The sequence below is a fragment of the Rhizomucor pusillus genome (assembly GCF_041956525.1).
Source record: "Rhizomucor pusillus strain CBS 183.67 unplaced genomic scaffold VTP01scaffold_12, whole genome shotgun sequence".
In the NCBI taxonomy this organism is placed as follows: domain Eukaryota; kingdom Fungi; phylum Mucoromycota; class Mucoromycetes; order Mucorales; family Lichtheimiaceae; genus Rhizomucor; species Rhizomucor pusillus.
This window is the reverse complement of record NW_027192154.1, coordinates 559,278-576,731: the sequence shown is the minus strand read 5'-3', so window position 1 is coordinate 576,731 and position 17,454 is coordinate 559,278. Positions and strand designations below refer to the sequence as shown.

General features: G+C 43.9%; 9 protein-coding genes and 1 non-coding gene across 10 annotated transcripts; 5 read left to right on the top strand and 5 right to left on the bottom strand.

The window, feature by feature from the left end:
• Positions 1-1,574: 1,574 nt before the first annotated feature.
• On the top strand, positions 1,575-3,525 carry VTP01DRAFT_2208 (uncharacterized protein; the record flags this gene model as incomplete). Its single annotated transcript, XM_069380644.1, has 6 exons — positions 1,575-1,667; positions 1,721-2,007; positions 2,109-2,214; positions 2,298-2,675; positions 2,767-3,087; positions 3,151-3,525. 6 exons carry the CDS (start codon positions 1,575-1,577, stop codon positions 3,523-3,525), a joined length of 1,560 nt encoding a protein of 519 aa, XP_069237711.1.
• A 360-nt stretch (positions 3,526-3,885) lies between these two features.
• VTP01DRAFT_2207 (uncharacterized protein) lies at positions 3,886-5,273 on the top strand (the record flags this gene model as incomplete). The annotated part of the gene is made up of 7 exons (XM_069380643.1): positions 3,886-3,913; positions 3,980-4,050; positions 4,107-4,233; positions 4,293-4,560; positions 4,630-4,735; positions 4,806-4,985; positions 5,049-5,273. The coding sequence occupies 7 exons, from the start codon at positions 3,886-3,888 to the stop codon at positions 5,271-5,273; spliced, it is 1,005 nt and encodes a 334-aa protein (XP_069237710.1).
• Positions 5,274-5,344: 71 nt separating this feature from the next.
• Positions 5,345-6,103, bottom strand: VTP01DRAFT_2206 (60S ribosomal protein uL11; the record flags this gene model as incomplete). The annotated part of the gene is made up of 5 exons (XM_069380642.1): positions 5,345-5,353; positions 5,415-5,611; positions 5,681-5,887; positions 5,958-5,987; positions 6,049-6,103. 5 exons carry the CDS (start codon positions 6,101-6,103, stop codon positions 5,345-5,347), a joined length of 498 nt encoding a protein of 165 aa, XP_069237709.1.
• Positions 6,104-7,376: 1,273 nt separating this feature from the next.
• VTP01DRAFT_2205 (uncharacterized protein) lies at positions 7,377-9,081 on the top strand (the record flags this gene model as incomplete). Its single annotated transcript, XM_069380641.1, has 5 exons — positions 7,377-7,790; positions 7,862-7,984; positions 8,049-8,397; positions 8,468-8,821; positions 8,885-9,081. 5 exons carry the CDS (start codon positions 7,377-7,379, stop codon positions 9,079-9,081), a joined length of 1,437 nt encoding a protein of 478 aa, XP_069237708.1.
• Positions 9,082-9,295: 214 nt separating this feature from the next.
• VTP01DRAFT_2204 (uncharacterized protein) lies at positions 9,296-10,348 on the bottom strand (the record flags this gene model as incomplete). Its single annotated transcript, XM_069380640.1, has 3 exons — positions 9,296-9,353; positions 9,413-10,040; positions 10,108-10,348. The coding sequence occupies 3 exons, from the start codon at positions 10,346-10,348 to the stop codon at positions 9,296-9,298; spliced, it is 927 nt and encodes a 308-aa protein (XP_069237707.1).
• Positions 10,349-10,549: 201 nt separating this feature from the next.
• VTP01DRAFT_2203 (uncharacterized protein) lies at positions 10,550-11,471 on the bottom strand (the record flags this gene model as incomplete). Its single annotated transcript, XM_069380639.1, has 4 exons — positions 10,550-10,762; positions 10,835-11,137; positions 11,206-11,350; positions 11,413-11,471. 4 exons carry the CDS (start codon positions 11,469-11,471, stop codon positions 10,550-10,552), a joined length of 720 nt encoding a protein of 239 aa, XP_069237706.1.
• A 173-nt stretch (positions 11,472-11,644) lies between these two features.
• On the top strand, positions 11,645-12,266 carry VTP01DRAFT_2202 (uncharacterized protein; the record flags this gene model as incomplete). The annotated part of the gene is made up of 3 exons (XM_069380638.1): positions 11,645-11,763; positions 11,829-11,926; positions 12,001-12,266. 3 exons carry the CDS (start codon positions 11,645-11,647, stop codon positions 12,264-12,266), a joined length of 483 nt encoding a protein of 160 aa, XP_069237705.1.
• Positions 12,267-13,239: 973 nt separating this feature from the next.
• On the bottom strand, positions 13,240-14,788 carry VTP01DRAFT_2201 (uncharacterized protein; the record flags this gene model as incomplete). Its single annotated transcript, XM_069380637.1, has 9 exons — positions 13,240-13,476; positions 13,533-13,649; positions 13,716-13,820; positions 13,882-14,002; positions 14,071-14,133; positions 14,196-14,306; positions 14,365-14,425; positions 14,497-14,647; positions 14,711-14,788. The coding sequence occupies 9 exons, from the start codon at positions 14,786-14,788 to the stop codon at positions 13,240-13,242; spliced, it is 1,044 nt and encodes a 347-aa protein (XP_069237704.1).
• A 485-nt stretch (positions 14,789-15,273) lies between these two features.
• VTP01DRAFT_t66 lies at positions 15,274-15,344 on the top strand. Its single transcript has one exon. It is a non-coding gene; the product is annotated as a tRNA-His (tRNA).
• A 948-nt stretch (positions 15,345-16,292) lies between these two features.
• On the bottom strand, positions 16,293-16,544 carry VTP01DRAFT_2200 (uncharacterized protein; the record flags this gene model as incomplete). Its single annotated transcript, XM_069380636.1, has 1 exon — positions 16,293-16,544. The coding sequence occupies one exon, from the start codon at positions 16,542-16,544 to the stop codon at positions 16,293-16,295; it is 252 nt and encodes an 83-aa protein (XP_069237703.1).
• Positions 16,545-17,454: the final 910 nt, after the last annotated feature.

The window sequence follows — 17,454 nt, the reverse complement described above, 5'->3', positions numbered from 1 at the left end:
TACAGTTTAGTTACTGCGATGTGAGATCAACGGTTCAAAAGAACAAGAAATAACTGGCACACTCTGATCGTATCGGAACGGATCGGCATACTTCAGGATTTAAAGTATCCAGTTTTTAACGTTCATGGCAGTGATGTCTTCTGTAGGCTATCTAAACTTGCATAAACTTCAGCAACGAGTATTTATATATTCTTGGGTACATAATTGATAAAGGAGTCCGAAACCATCTATGCTCGTTTTTGCAGTTCTTATCATAGATCGAAAGAAGAAGCTTCGCTGTAGACTAGAAAATGATGCGGGGTACTCGTCACCAGCCAGGATCGCCGTTAAGTGTAAAATTCTGCCGATGTTTATTAGCAGCACGATAGCTGCCTTGTACCTTTGTATCTCCAATTATGGCTGTTGCTGACAATCGTACATAACATCCTGACGACTGTGCAGATTTCAATGGGCCGATTTGTCAGCACAGGTGTTCGAATTCTGCATTTTCAACCGATGTACAATAATTTATTCCAGATTCTGCATTGCAGCCCATAGGTTCTGGTGTGCAGTTACTGGACAGTCTAGAATGCAACACATTCTATATGCAGTAGGAAGCCTATCGGTGGAGGAATATGGAAGGAAATATGCACGGGTACATCAAATGCTGGGAACCCTTAACAAGATATGCATCTTGGCCTGCCAGCAACTATATAACTATATCTAATGCATCTCAAATGCGCACCTACATATCATGAATCACAGGGGCTGGGAAACGCCATGGGACATAGATATCAGCATCTGGCTCAAACATTGCTGCTACCTTTGACTTTTCATTATTTCGGCGGAAGACAAGTTCGGCTAGATGAGGTGATGCAAACGAGATATTATTAACACCCATTGTGTACTGTAAATCAAAAAAGTATGTGTGTATCCAGTTTCCCAACAAATTCGAAATGAACTGCGCTTTACTGTGATGGAAGAGCTGTAGAAACTGGGAGTTTGCTGCATATGAAGCGGGATGTGGCAATATATGAACAGTTGATATAACTTGGCCCCCGCCCCTTCCTGATGCTGAGCAGCAACGACACTTACGCTAACTCAATCTGTTGTTGTCATGATTAAGTTAACGTCACTGGGATGTAGATTTGACAAATGAGGAAAAATGCCCCGAGAAAAAAAAAGCGTAAAAACCAGATCCAAACAGCACACAAGAAACTCTCAGATCCAAAGGAGTGGAAGACGCAATAGATGCTGGGGTCGTGCGGGGATGAATATAACAAGAGATAAGATGGGGAGAGCGCGCCAGAAAATGCCAGACAGACAGGCAGACAGACCCCTTAAAGTGGCTGCAGCAGTGAACAAGAAAAGAAAAATATCTTTAACGATGGGGAACACTGCAGAGGAATACCGAGACATGCAGATCCAAACGTAAACAAATGGGAGCCTACCCCCGAATAAGCCCTAGTATATAACACCTCGGGGAGAAACTGGCGATTGCTCTTTCGTTGACTGGTTTCATATACTTTTATCTTTTCTGTGGTTGGTGTCTTCCTCTTTTACTATCTCCTCCGACCGCATAAGAGAAGAAAACTATGAAAGTTTACAACTTTTATCGCCACTTTTACGGAGCAGACCTCATCCTTATCATCAATCTCGCTGCCGGTCTCAGTATCTTCTTCTTTGGCGTAAGTTCGACATTGAGCAGCACGAAAAAACATTGCATAACATGCCTGTGTAGTATGATCAAGGAGTTATGAGCGGTGTCAACATATCACCCGACTACATCAACGTAATGGAACTCCAAGGCAGAGATGCGATGCTAGGCGGAATAGTAGCGGTGTACTATGCTGGAACACTGATCGGTGCATTAATGGGTGGCTACATCGGAGATATGATTGGAAGAATCAAGACAGTTGTCGTAGGATCGTTGATAGCCATCATCGGCGCTGTTCTGCAGACATCAGCGCAGAATGTTGCTTGGATGATGGCTTCTCGCATTATCACGGGTATTGGAACCGGTCATTTGTACGTACCACGATAAAAGAAAAAAAAGGCGCGGTTTATGCGATCTAGTATGTAAAGGATTTCTTCTTTTGGGATGTGCTAACCGTGATGTGTCATCACAGAAACGCCATTGTCCCTGTGTGGAGTGCTGAGACATCACATCATACTTCCCGGGGTATGTTTATTGCCATGGAATTTACGCTAAACATTTTTGGTGTCGTCGTCGCTGTAAGTCGATCCAAACAACTATGACAAGGAAAGCGTTCCATATGCTGATGATATAGCTGCTTGCACACAAACAATCTATGTAGTACTGGCTCGATTACGGTATGAGTTACACGGAAGGCGGTTTACGCTGGCGCTTCCCCATCGCATTCCAGCTGGTACCGCTCGTCTTTCTTGCGTTTGGTATCAACTTTTTCCCGGAATCACCACGATGGTTGCTCAAAAAGGGCCGGCACGAAGAAGCTATTGATATCCTCGCCGCACTCCGCGGCGGAGGCGATCCCAACCATCCGGATGTTCAGGCCGAATACAATCAAGTCATGGAAGCCAATGAACTTGAATCCGAAGAGGGAGAACCTACGTATCTTAGCATGCTCCTCAAGTACGACAAACTTAATATCCCACGACGAGTCCATTTGTCAATTTGGCTGCAAATCCTGCAAGAACTCTGTGGCATCGGTGTGGTGAGTCTTTCTGATACTTTTGTTTTTCCAGTCATCGAAAACTGACAGCGGACGGGGCGTGCGTTGTTTCCATATTCTACGACAACAACAGATCACAGTCTATGCACCGACCGTGTTCCGCACAGCTGGCTTTTCAGAAAAGACCGCACAGCTACTCTCGGGATTCAACAACATGTATTACATGATATGCACCATCGTAAACGTGTTTACTGTGGATCGCCTCGGTCGACGGTTTACACTTTACTACGGCGCAGTCTTGCAAGGCATTTGTCTTATTCTTGTCGGCATCTTGACCAAGCCTAATATCATTAGTATGTCGCCGCTTAGTTTCGGTATCGCAGCTACTGTCTTTACCTTTGGTTACACTGGGTTCTTTGGTATGACATGGTTAGCAGTGCCGTGGCTCTACCCGGTAAGTCTATCGAGAGCGATTTAATACTTAGATGACACTTCTCATCTAACCCGATACATGAAGGTCGAAATCTATCCTACCAAAGTAAGAGCAAGAGGCGGCGCGTGGAGTGTCGTTGGCTGGTCTATCGGCAATGCATTGATTATGGAAATCACACCTCCTATGCTTGCGCGTATCGGCTGGGCCACGTTTATCGTTTTCGCTGTTTTCAACTTTTTGACAATCCCTGTCGTCTGGGCTCTCTATCCGGAGACCAGCAACAAGACTTTGGAAGAACTGGATATTGTCTTTTCTACAAAGTCTATGCTTGTCTTTAGAGCGGAAAAGGAGCTGGAAGCCATGAAGCAAGGAGAGAAAGACAATATGAGTATCATGGAATCAGACGAAAACTCCAACAAGGGTGTTCCGGCAAGAATAGCGACGACCGAAAAGCAATGAATGAACCTAGATATTAAATTTTTTCTTTTCCTCCTATCTCACGTTCCGTAATCATCCACTGACAAACCCATTCCTTCATTATATATCATTCTTTACCTTCTTTTTTGTAACATATATATTGCTACCATCATTTCTAGAGAAGCACCTAACACAACAGAATAAAAGCAGAGTATACCTTAGATACATCATGTCCTTTCTGAATATATGGCCATAAATGCTCCCCAAGAACGACGAGAGTCGGTTACTAATCAATAAGTACTTCTCGTTGCTTCTACTGCATTAGTAATGCATAATGCACTGGCGGAGCAATATATAAACAGGCGTTGTACCAAACTTTTTTTCCTTTTATTCCCTTACACTATGCGCGCCGTTCTCGTAAAACAACCAGGCAAGTCGAGAATACTACGCGACAATACGCCTCACTTTATATATCGCTGACTGCTTTGCGATGAAGGCGATGCCTCGCAGCTCTACCTTGGCGAAACCGCGACACCTACACCAGGCGATTCGCAGATCTTGGTCAAGGTAAATTAGGTTGCCATGACATGGGAATGTAATATATGCTAATAATGACAGCTAAGGTCAAATGTTTTTGCTTGAACAGAATGGATATTGTTCAGCGTCAAGGAAACTATCCACCTCCACCCGGAGCTAGCCATATCCTTGGTGTTGAAGTATCTGGCATTGTTGAAGCTGTGGGCAAAAATGGTAACATGTATGGCATATATATTCTCACGCCTGTCATTGACTTGTTTGATCCCACTTAGTGAAATGCTTCAAGCCTGGAGATGCAGTTTTCGGCCTCATGGGCGGCGGAGGCTACGCCGAGTATGCAGTGATGGAGGAAGCACTTGCTATCCCCAAACCAGAGAGCTTGTCCTTTGAACAAGCAGCCGCTATCCCCGAAACCTGGTTCACTGCGTACCAGGCTCTTTTCTTTGTAACCGGTTTGAAGGCTGGAGAAGATGTCTTGATCCACGCAGGTGCATCCGGCGTAGGTATCGCTGCTATTCAATTGGCAAAGAATGCTGGAGCGTAAGCTGAACAAGACACTACATATCTTAGCAGTTCTCCTCCCTAATTGAAATGATTTTGTAATACCAGAAAGCGTATCTTTGTCACTGCTGGTTCGGACGAAAAGACCGCTTTCTGCGAGAAGCTGGGCGCAACTCGTGCCATCAACTACAAAACCGAGAACTGGGCGGAAGTTGTACGTCGTTGTCCGGCATCTTGTGTATCCTCCTAAAAATTAACTGCTCCTTCGCTTTTGGCTTGAATAGATCGCACAAGAGACTTCAAAGAGAGGCGTTGATGTGATCATCGATTTCATTGGCAAGAATTATTGGCATGATAACATCGAAACGCTGGCACTTGATGGCAGAATGGTTCTGTTGGCTTTCTTGTCGGGACCTGTAGTAGAAAATGTGAATCTCTCAGCATTCCTTCGAAAGAGACTCAGAGTAAGTTGCAGTAGTGAAAGTAAAAAGAATCATGCTATTTTTCTAACCCATGTATTCGCATAGGTTGAAGGTTCCGCTCTCCGTAGCAGATCATTGGAATACCAGCGACGTCTCCGCGATGCTGTATACGAGCATGTCATCCAAGGACATTTCTCAAAACCTGACGGAGGCGACTATAAGCTTTTCATTGACAAGGTGTTCGACTGGGAAGATATCGTTGATGCCCACAAATTGATGGAAAGCAACCAGACCATGGGCAAAATCGTTGTCAAAGTCAATCCACAATAAAGTAAAAACAATTTACAATGCTTTGCTGATGCATATATCATCCAAGTCCAAGCGCCTTTTTATTGTTTTGTTTATTTTTCCTACAGTTATGCGAATAGTCAGTAAAGTCTAACATTTGGGTTTTGTGTATCGTCAACTTACAGGAATCTCGACTTCACCAGCGTCGATGGCGTCGCAGAGGTCCTTGGGGCTCTGGCCATCAACGGTGCAACCTACAGAGTTGGCGGTACCAAGGATTTCCTTGACGGTACCCTTGAGCTCGCGAGCATAGGACTTGAAGCGCATGGTGCGGGCAATTTCGATAACATCATCGAGAGAAATGTTGCCAGTGTGCTTGACTGTGTGTGGATCGATTTTGATTAATATTATATTCCTACTAAATCAATAGTGCAAAGTACGATACATACTGTTCTTGTCCTTCTTGCGGTCACGTGGGGGTTCCTTGAGAGCCTTGATAACGAGGGAAGAAGCGGAAGGAACGACGGAAACCTGAGCTTGACGGTTCTGAATGGTCAACTGGACGGTGACGCGGAGACCCTTCCAGTCCTTGGTGCCCTTGGCGATATCTTCACCGACCTTCTTGGGGGACAAACCAAGAGGACCAATCTTGGGAGCTATACAAATTGTTGAATGTCAGACATTGTACCGTTCGTATATTTGCCGTTCTAGTCGTTCTGGACGTACCAAGAGCGGAGGAGGCGGCCAATTCACCACCTAGAGTTTCAATTACATTAGGACATTGTCACATTGCAGTTGCTGAATCATGTGGCCGTACCAGTTGCTCGCAAGTAGATGATCTTTACTTCTGTAGGGTCGAACTTGGGAGGCATCTAGATCGATTTAACGTGTAAATAGCTGGATGGATGGCTGATGGACGATGGATGGATAGCGATTTCTTACGGTACGTCGACAAAAAGAGAGGGCGAATGCAGGCTCCCAGCAGGTGGTTGCTAAATTTGGGGTGGCGGACAATGCAGAAAAGGCAAATCACTTCCCAGCATCATTCATCACCTTCACGATTGACTCTGCTTTTCTTGCAATAGTATATATACGTTCTGTAAACAGTGAATCATGGATTGCAAGAAATTATTGCTGAAATACTTGCTGCTGCATTGAGAGAAATGCTATGACTGACTGTTCAATGGCTACAAATACTTGTCTCTTTTCTCGTTTGAACCCAGATCTTGAAGGTAGCTAGAGACATATTCAGCACACACCGTCAAGTATATCTCTTCTCTGAATGAGCAGTAACCTGTCAGCAAAACTAATTATCACAGGATTGGCATATACTCGCATGGATGTCATATTGATGCTGTAGAATCTCCTTATACGTACCGCCGCCCGCAGTTGTTGCATTCATTGATGAATAGAAGTGTCTGTAAACCATTAAATTCCTGTGTATTTAGTAGCCATTTATGTTCAAGCAAAAAAAAAAAAAAAAAAAAAGGACCCCATGGTCAATGTGATGGATATTTCAATAAAATGGGAGTGGCTCAAGGACTACTAGCGATTCAAATTGTCCGGTTAATCTTTACCGGCGTTGTGGGCGACATAGAGTCACATATTCGGGAAAACCCACCGGTACCAGGTTGCTACCAAGACTGGACGCTCGTGATCCCACAAACAGTACTACTCATCCCTATATCTATTGATACATATATTTTAAGCGACAAATGCAAACGATCTTTGCGACTTGGACGATATCTCTGCAGTGAGCATATAGTTTGGCAACTGAAACGAGCACGCGGGATTCTAATCCATCAAATGCGTTGCTGCTGTGTGGGCCGTGTCACACCGGACCTTGTCCCCGGCGCCAAAATATCCATGTTACGAGCGATCAAACTCCTAAAGAGTGCTCCTCTACATAAAAATCGTTAGCCTCATGCATTAGAATTGTCGGTACTGTAGTTTCACTTTAGAGTTACTAGAGAAGACAGTGGACAATGCCAAAAGTCGGTTAACGGCGGCCGTGGATCCAGACACTCGACTCCGCTTGGGTCGACGGGGGCACTATATAAAACAATGGATGATGTGCAACACGATGATATCCAGTTCATTTCCTTTTTTCCAAGTCTTTCCTTCCTTTTGGCATCGTTTTTTGAAATGGCCGCCCAAAGGGATACGGACAAACCATCAAAGATTAACAAGAACGGCGTCCCACTGTTCAAGGCAGATGTCACCGAACTGGACAAGAAACTTGACAACGAGATCGTCTATGAGTTTGGAGGCCCAATTGGTGTCTGCGCCATGATGGCCGGTTTTCCGCTCTTAATGGTTTACTTCTGGGTCTGCCTAGAGAATCAAGGGAAGCTCATTTATCCTGAAGCATTTACGAAAGAGGCCTTGTCCGACTTCTTTTGGAACGAGCTGTGGGCCAAATTTGTGGAAGGCGCATTCCCCACCATGAAGGCTATAAAAATCTACATGGGATACGTTGTTTTCTCGTTCATTTTGGCTTATATCATGCCCGGCCCTGTCGTTGAAGGTTTGCCCATTCCCTCATTGAAGGGCAAGAGAGTAAGTCAAAAATAGCAAACGACTTTCATGCAATTAGACGTCGGATTTTGTTGACAAGGATTATATCCTAGCTTAAGTACCTTTGCAACGGTCTCTCTGCATGGTATCTTACCTTGGCTGTCTCTGCTGGTCTTCACATCAGCGGTGTCTTCCGTCTGACCGAGATCATTGATAACTTTGGCAGCATTATGACGGTAAGATATTGTGTTAAATTTGAGACTTAGAATCAGGATGAACTGACATTGTATATTTCCCTAGGTCGCCATTATCTGGGGCTTCACTATGACTACATTCGTCTATGTCATTAGCGGCGTTATGGGCAAACATCACCGTATGTCTGGTAACTTCTTCTACGATTATTTTATGGGTGCCTGCTTGAATCCTCGTATTGGCCACGTTGATTTGAAAATGTGGGCTGAAACCCGTGTGCCCTGGCCTGTGCTTTTCTTCATTTCTCTCTCCTGTCTGATCAAGCAGTATGAAACCCGCGGATACATCACTGCCCCTGCTTTCTTCATGGTCCTTGCTCACTTTTTGTACTCGAATGCTTGCCAAAAGGGTGAGGAATGCATCATCACCTCCTGGGACATGTTTTATGAAAAGGATGGTAAGTAACGACGATGAATAATCTTCATCATCATTTTTCCTTGCTGACTGTCGATGTTCTTGTTTCCCAGGATTCATGCTTATCTTTTGGAACATGGCCGGTGTACCCTTCACATACTGCTATGCTTCTGTCTACATGATGAAGTATGAGCTTTCGACCGGTGAGGCGATCACTCACGGCCTTGGCTACACCATCTTCCTCTATGCTCTTCTTCTCCTCGGCTACTACATTCATGACACCGGCAATGCCCAGAAGAACCGTTTCCGTATGGAGCAAAACGGATCGTACATGACTCGCAAGAATGCTTTCCCGCAGTTGCCGTGGGCCCATATCAAGAACCCTACTTATATCCAAACTGCACACGGAAACTTGCTTCTCACTTCTGGCTGGTTTGGCATCTGCCGTAAGCCTCACTACACTGCAGGTACGGGAATCGATTGTATATGCAGAAGAGGAGGAAATTGAATTGCTAACGCGGATTTGACAGATTTGATGATGTCTATCTCTTGGGGATTGATTACTGGTTTCGGTTCTTTCCTCCCGTACTTTTTCTTTTGCTTCTTCGTGGTGGTGCTTACACATCGTGTTACCCGCGACCATCAACGATGCGCTAAAAAGTACGGTAGAGACTGGGAACGTTACTGCCAAAGGGTTCCCTACATTTTCATTCCATATGTATTTTAAAAAGCAAACCCTGCCTAATAATAATGTTCTACCTTTAATTCATTTTTTTACATCACTCGATAAAACAACGTCGTTACTATTCTACATGGAATTTCAATCAAGATATGATGATTGCATTGTAGCCAGCATCAAGGAAACGTGTTTATTTGTTTTCTAAAGCGTATGAAACTTTTGAAATGGCAAGCAGTAAGAACAAAACAAAGAACAGGTTTTCTTAGTACAAGGACCATGCGGGGTTGTTCTTGTCTGAGAAATCGATGACATCTTGAGTGCTATAAATTGTAATAGTAGTTAATGAATTGATCTTCAATAATAGTTTCTTTATCTTTACCTGGTAGTGGTGATGGTGTTAGTCTCAGTGACAGTGCCAGTGTAAGTAGTGCTGGTGGTAGTGTAAGCAGGAACTGGTGGGACAGTGTAGTAGACGTAGACGGTCTCTCGTTCCTTCTTCTTCCATTCCTTGGGATCTTCCTTCTTCCATTCTTTCTTGTCATCCTTCTTCCATTCCTTCTTGGGGTCTTCCTTCTTCTTCCACTCCTTGTCATCGTCCTTGTCCCACTTCTTCTTGTCCTTCCAGTCGTCGTCGTCATCGTCATCGTCATCATCCCAGTCCTTCTTGTCCTTCCAGTCATCGTCATCGTCATCGTCGTCGTCATCGTCGTCGTCCCACTTCTTGTCATCCTTCTTGCCCTTCTTCTTGTGGTCATCGTCCTTCTTGTAGAGGGCTTGGACCTTTTGGACGACTCGGAGAGCACCGGTACCGTCCTTGAAGGGGGAGTCGGCTACGTTGACGGTGATTTCGTGCTTGCCCTGAGGAAGTTCAAAGGTAGCATGGCTGAAACGCTGGTCTTCCAATGCTTCTTCGGGGGTGGCAGCAAAGGCAGAGCGAGCCTCGGTCTCGATGTCGCTGGTGGCGCCCAAGACCTGACCGTTGTCGATGACCTCAAACTTGTCACCACCTAGAGTGCATTTTTAGTGTTAGATAATAATCTCATTAACAGAAAAAAAATGGGACAAGTTCTTTACCAAGCTTGTAGTCGGTGATCTGGAGCTCGGCAGGTTCGGCGAGATCCAAGGTGAAGGTACGGTCGACGGGTTTTTCTTCGCCTTCGACCTTCCAGTGGAAAGGTTGGAAGGCTTCACCCAACTTGAGAGTGGCGATCTGGGCGGCGTCCTTGGTAGCTTCGCTGTTGTTCTCCTGAGTAGGAGCGGCGATAACCATACCAGCCAACATGGCCGAAGAAACGAGGGAGAGCGAGAAGCGCATCGTTACCAATGTATCAAAGAAACTAAAAAAAGATGTAGTAACTACGGAACTTCCATCCTGGTGAGAGCGCCTGGTTATTTTATATGCGAATGCCGGAATTGTCAACTAAACCACCAAATCGCTATGGAATGGTGATCGGAGCATATTCTAGTTGTGTTTACTTTACATCCATTCCTTAACATACAACTATACTCGGACAATTTACGATAATGGCGTAAGGCCTGCCTCGGCCATCTTCTTTGCTTTCTTTGCTCTATACATGGTAATCGCGCGTTGTCGCTCATCTTCCAGGGCTTTGCGTGCGGATGCACTCATGTTTTGTATTTTTCGTTTGTGCGATGCTTTGAGTTGTTTCATGTTCTCGTCCTCTTCCGAATCATTCGCAAGCGCCTCCTTTGTCTTTTGCTCCAGAACCTTTAAACAATAGTATACATGTGTCAGTGATATCTGTATCCCTCTGTATTAACGCAGTTAGTTTGGTAATACCTCCTTGCCCCGTCCACGGGCTTTCGGTATCTTTTTGAAAACAGGCGGTGCGTCAACGACTTCCCCAAACTTTACTTCGTCCCGCAGTTTTTCAAAATCCCGGATATCGTCATCGTCATCCTCTCCCCGTTTCCGTTTCTTTTTCATTTGCTCCTTCAGTTTCCGTTGCTCCCGATTTCGCCGCCGTCGCTCTGTTAATGGCTTGACCGACTTTACTGTCTGCGCGATCTCTTTCTGATATACTCTTTCTACTCGTGACTTGAAGTCTCGGAGCTTCTCCCCCTTGCGAAGCTCAAGTTTGGGCTAGCGATCCCAAGATTGTTAGATCTCGGACTAACATTCAACAAACACACACACAAAATGCAACTCACTTTGTTATTTACCGTCTCTTTCTTTTCTGAGTTGCTCTTCTTTTTCTCCTTTGCTTTTTCTTCTTGTTCTTGCTTGTAGTTAAATATCCGAGCAAACGATCGCGGTACAGAGTCAAAATCATCTCCTGTTACAGGCAGATCATAACTAAACCCGCACAATCGTTATTGAAATAATAAACAAGAATGGAAACAAAGCCTGGTACCCACTCTTCGTTCTTGGTTTTCCATTCTCCCTTATTTGCTTTTCTCTGCTTCCTAAAACCCATCTTATGCAATTGTAGAAATGTCAAAAAAAGAGTAGTGCCGAGGAAAATTCTTTTTTTATGCGGCGCTTTTCGCTGCGCTTGCTGAAGATCACGGCTTAAAATTTGTGCTCATACATTGTTGGGTCAGGGTGAATAACGGGTCATTATAACTTTTGGTTGAGGCAGTCTGATGAATGTGGGCCAAGCGAATCTGGGGCAACCAAACTGAATTCGGGTCTAAGGCATACCAAGATAAACGAATTGGCATGTTGCGTCACCTAAATAAATCATCAACCAAAGCACATATAAAAAGGTATCATAGTTGGATGATCCTTTCGTCCAGAAAATTATATATTCGATCATACAAATTTTGAGTAGTAGAGATTACAAGGAGGATGGTTCAACGTTGTGCCTGATCGAATTTCGGTTGAGTCCCCTCGAACTCAGATGTGGGGATGGTTCACTTATCGTTATGGGTTAGGACATGAGTGCCACGGTTTTGTTGTTATCACACGCACTCGAATGCTAATGTTAAAGCATGCTTAGGCAGAACTCCTCTATCCATCGTCGGGTCAACTAGGTGTCACTGTTGCAGGTCGATCCTTCTCTGTGGACATCAGTCAGCCAGGAACCGTTGTTGTATCTTTGCCAATACCTACAGACGTGCCAACACCATCGATAAGAGAAGCCATTGCAGAAAGGGCATCCGCACCTGCAGATGATCGTATGCTAGTGGACACCCGGAGCGGCAGCAGCCTCGATGATGAGGAGGACGAAAATGAAGATAAGGATGAAGAAATCGATATTGTGGAATGATGGCATTTGGCTTTTGTATTTTCTTTTTTAGTCATAATCTCGAGGCTTAACATATGTCTACACAAGCGTTTTACGCTTGACATTTGGACTTGACCAAGACTTTTGCCTTGTCCTTGCTCATCTTCAATAATGGGCATCTATTCGAGATAGCTCTGCATTTGCTTGGTCGACTTCTTTTCGACCATTTCTTAGTGTGTTCTCAACCAGACGTAGATCGATTGAGATCCTGCTGGGAGCATATGGAGCGTGCGTACTCCTAATAAGATGGGATGATTATTTTGGATTATTCGGCGCAGATCAACTTTGAATCCTGGAGAAGAGTTCACAACACTTGAGGAGTCACCCATTGACTCATTCCAGCGCTTCTATGTCAATATCCTTGGCAGACATCATTGCCATTCGAACTTTACCATTTGCTATGACCTCTTCCACCAAAGTGATCGCCGAAGAGCTTTGACGTGGCATGCTTGCTCAGAATTCCGAAGACTAAGAGGAAGGACCTCCCTTTTATGTGGGGAATTGCTTCGGACAGACAGATATTGATCACTGTTGAACAGACTAATCGCGTCGCTGATGAAGGGGGTTGACACATCCATACGAATGAATAGATAAGGTGGAAGAAAAAGGCGGAAAAAAGGTATGACGGAGAGGATTTCATCATTTGAAGTGTTTGCGAATACAGACAATGAAATATTTTATGCAGCGCTTTAAACAAAGAAAGGATGAGGTACAAAGGAGCTGCCTTGCTTTTAATGTTGTCGTATAGCTTGAATGGATCCCTTAAAGATATTCTCGATTGAAAGCATACCTTTGTGCTGCAAACCATATTCTCGTCAAGTACATAATAGGCAGTATCGTCTTTCGAAAAGTGACTACGATATTCTTTGACAGGTTTCAAATCTGTGGTTTAGTACGTTTAGAGGCAGGTATACAAGTCCTTCTTGCTTTATACGAGAGTAGAAGAATGCAGCGCTCAGCTTTTTGCAGCAACTTTGGTAGCACCGACAAAACACTGCATATGGTAAGCAATGCCGGCTGTCGTATACGCCTGAGGCATCTCTCGATCTGGTTCCATGTAATCGATTTTCCTTCGAACCCACGTCCGTACCATGGGAGGTAGATGCTTATATTGCGGCGAATCCAGCTGCAAGCGTTTGTGGCAACGCACGCAAGGTTCGGTAAATAAGTTGTGGTAGCTGGAAATCCAGTTCTACACAGGCAGAAAGTTAGAAGCTTGTGATTCGTACACTGTTCCTAGTATTTTACCATTATCGACATGAATGATTCTCGAGCTGGAAGGACGCTCATATCTTGGAAAGCAGCATCTGCCAAGATGTTCAGCTTTTGAAATAATAAATAACGAGAATCATGTTCAAGCGGTGCCTATGTATAGTGATTTGTTAGTATGCATGCCGTTGTTGCTAAACACACCATTAGCACCTGTACTACCTTTTCGCTGACAGCATCGATTCCATAACGATGTATAATTAAGCTGTCTGAAGCTTTGTGATATTCCATATCCAAGGAAGCCTTTAGCGCCTGCGCTACTTGGATCTAGAAGAATGGATAGACGTCAGTAAAATAATCAAGACAAGGCCGCTTTGGATTACAGTACCGTGATACTGCAAGCTGACCCAGTGGATGCTTCCCGTTCTTCACTGTCGGATTCTATAGATACATTGATATTTTCAGCCTTTTCGTTTGTAAACCAATCCTTGATAAAAGACGTGATTATGCTAATATCAAAGATCGAAACATAAATCAACATATGCATAGTCGTGTATTCCATCCAGCTTTTACCCACTTTTTCGTTGAAGACTGTGAGGTGAGCGGTGTTGACCTTTCCATGACGACAGATGATAGTTCCCTAATGAGCTAGATCAATATGCAAAGTTTTCTATATGCGTTGCCTTCTTCTCATTTCCCTACTTGTGTATCCGCTCTGCATCTCTTTGTATAATACTACCGGCTTCTGCTTCCTTGTTCTTGTTTTCAACCAAGTTGGCTCCATCCTCGCCGGCTTCGCCGCTATCCAGGTTGCTATTGAAACCACTCTTAATATTCATGCAATCTTACTCGTGTTATATACAACACTTACGCTTTAATGTTTTCCCAGTCATATTTAGCATTCGCTGCAGACTGGGCATAGTCAAGAGCTCCTAGATACGTTTTTCGTTATTACAACAGACTGCCCTAACTAGTAGCACGCAAGCGCGAGAATTTGCATTACCTCTCAAGCTTTCAGATTCCAACGACAAGCGTCCGAGGCCTTCCCTCAAATTTGTCAATCGTTCAGTAAATTGCTGTACAAAGCTGGACGTCCGATTCTCGTCTTCGATTAGTGCAGCGAAGCTTCTTAAACTTGATCGCAGGTCCGAGACCTAAAGTATACGCGTTGAGCACGCCTAACAGTTTTATATGCTTCACATACAGTTAATACTAACAGTGACCAACGCTGCACTGATATTTGCAATATCTGTTTCTAATTCTGCCAATGATCGCGTCGGTTTTGCAGGATCCATCACTTCGCCCAGAGAAAAAGGTTCGGGTTTAGGAACGAGCTGCCTCTTGCCTATCCTGGCAAGGAAATTCTGGACGGGACAAATCAGAAACACTGCTTGATCTTTGGTCCAAAGAGACCGATAAATCGTTAGAAATAATGTATAAAATGATGTTACAGTTTTAGTGATTGGATGCGTATAGTCATAATTATTGAAGCTGCTGCTATTATATAGCTGGACGAAGAAATTAATGTTATTTCCCATGACCTTTAGCATCTACATATGCTTATTCGTTGTCAAATATAAAATAAGCATTTACCTAGTTCAAGAACAACTAAACGCAGAAAAAAGCATAAAAACAGTAGAGGGTGTTGACAAAGGCACTCTTTGCCGGGGATGAACATTTTACCTTCCGCTCCAATCGGAAGGCATACAATACTGGTAAAACTGTTTTTTCCGAAGAAATTATTTACATTTTTTTTCAGAATTCCTGCTTCAGGTCAGAAGCCGTGATAGTATAGTGGCAGTACATTGCGTTGTGGCCGCACTGACCCTGGTTCGATTCCAGGTCACGGCATCTTCACTTAGTTCTCCTAGTGGGATGAGCCGGTTTTTTGATGTTTTTGTACGTTTCAGGTCACGTGACACCATGGTACCTTTTCTCCTTTAACGCCATTTTTGCTTTTAGAACGTACAGTGAATCGCGTTTAATCTGGACGGTTAGTCAGATTTTGGGACGAAATCTGAGACATTTTGAGCAGTTCTTTTGAGATATCACGTGAGACGAACATCATAGCTTTATGTAAATCTCCACGAATGCATGGAAGTGGTCAGAGGTAGTGCCAATATTACTACTGGACTGTTTACCGACTGCTTTCCGTTTTTTGGAAGGGATAGGATTCCTCTTTGACAGCAATATGACCCCTTTGCTAGAAATGCAGCCGATTATACTAAGGTTCACACCTCTCTGAGTAGGGACCTTGACAGTTGCTGGCGTTCCTTTCTTCGACCAAGCTCTTGAACGGATCATATTCATATGAAATCCACTCTCGTCAATAAAAACACAATTCTCCTGGAAGTTGATACCATCTTCTATCCAACGGGATATTGATTGCGCTCTCTCTTCGATAATCCGCTTAGAATCACGCTCCTCTTTGTAGACGCGCGTTTTCGTTAGAGACAGAGCGCATTTGTCCCTCATATGCCGGTGAACTGCTGAAGTACTTATAGAGAGTCCTTCAAAGGCAGCGCAAAGTGCCTTGGTCGTCTGGTCAGCAGTTGTGGTCGGATTCTCGTCAATGTAATTTATAATATAAGCGGAATGCTCTTCTCCAAGCTTTGTATTGTTGCCGCGTTTCCGCCCGTCTTCCTTCAGACCTGGCAGCACGGCTCCATCACTCTCATTCCATTCTTTTCGTAGTTTATATGCAGTACTTTGAGGAATACGCGTCCTCTGTGCCGCTTCAGTAACCGATAATCCTTCTTCCTGCAGTAACGTGATGAATTTGCCTATTTGCTCAGGCGACTATTTGTTATATGGCTGACGCGGTCCTCGCCCCTTAGGTTCTTCTATTTTCGCTTCTTTGCTGGATTCTGGAGCAGGACTTGGTTCCGTAACTGAAGGACTTTGCATTTCCTCTCGCTCCATGTCATCGATTGTCATAAGCGTAGTGATGGGACCGCCTTCATCGATCTCCTGCATTTCCTCATCTTCCTCGCAAACATCCCGCACCGGGGATACGTTGGGATTTTTGTAGTGAATGAATTGAGTATACATAGTATGAGGTAACAGCTGTACGACCGTCTCAAACAAATTCTCAATCTCATTTTGTGTTCATCTCACGTGATATCTCAAAAGAACTGCTCAAAATGTCTCAATTAAATTAAAGTTTTCATCTCAAATTTTTCAGATTTCGTCCCAAAATCTGACTAACCGTCCAGATTAAACGCGATTCACTGTATCAGAGACGAAAAGTTGAAAGATACAACATGGTTTTGAGTATTTTTTTTTAAGCTTGGAACTTCCATTGTCTATATATTACAAAAAATGAAATTATAGCAGAATGATGCTGAGATATTTGGACGACAAAGGGAACAGTACTGTGAGACTTTGGGTAGGTGCTTTTTGATGGAATAGGAAGCAAAGAATTAGTCTATCCGTGGATGATTGTAATAAGAGGGTGTCCTAATTGTTGTACCACCTCCATCATTGAACATTGATCAATCCATAAGTATGACAGATTCGCCGCAAAGCAAAACGACAAACGTATGAACTCCCATCCTCGCCGAGCCCTTTTACTAATAACGCGCTTCTTAGATATCCTTTTTTGTATGGTTACCAAGTAAGTATTCATCGCGAGTTGATGTTATAACGTAAAAACAAAAAGAGTACTATTGAGTGTTTCGATTTCGATAACTCCTTGTTAGCACTCTTCCTTCCGTCTGCAGGCACCGAATATTTTAACCAGCCGTTCAAACACTTTGTAGCACCAAGAGATTACAAGCAGTGTCTATATCTCAAGACAAGGCCCTGATAAGAGTCCATACTATAGATAATTAGAAGAGAATAAGAAAAAGGTGGGAATAAGGCGGAAACAAATTTGGTCATACAAATGGGGACAATCAAAAAACATTTTCTGCATTTCAACAAAGAAAAAGCATGGAATAACAGGACTCACTACTACGTT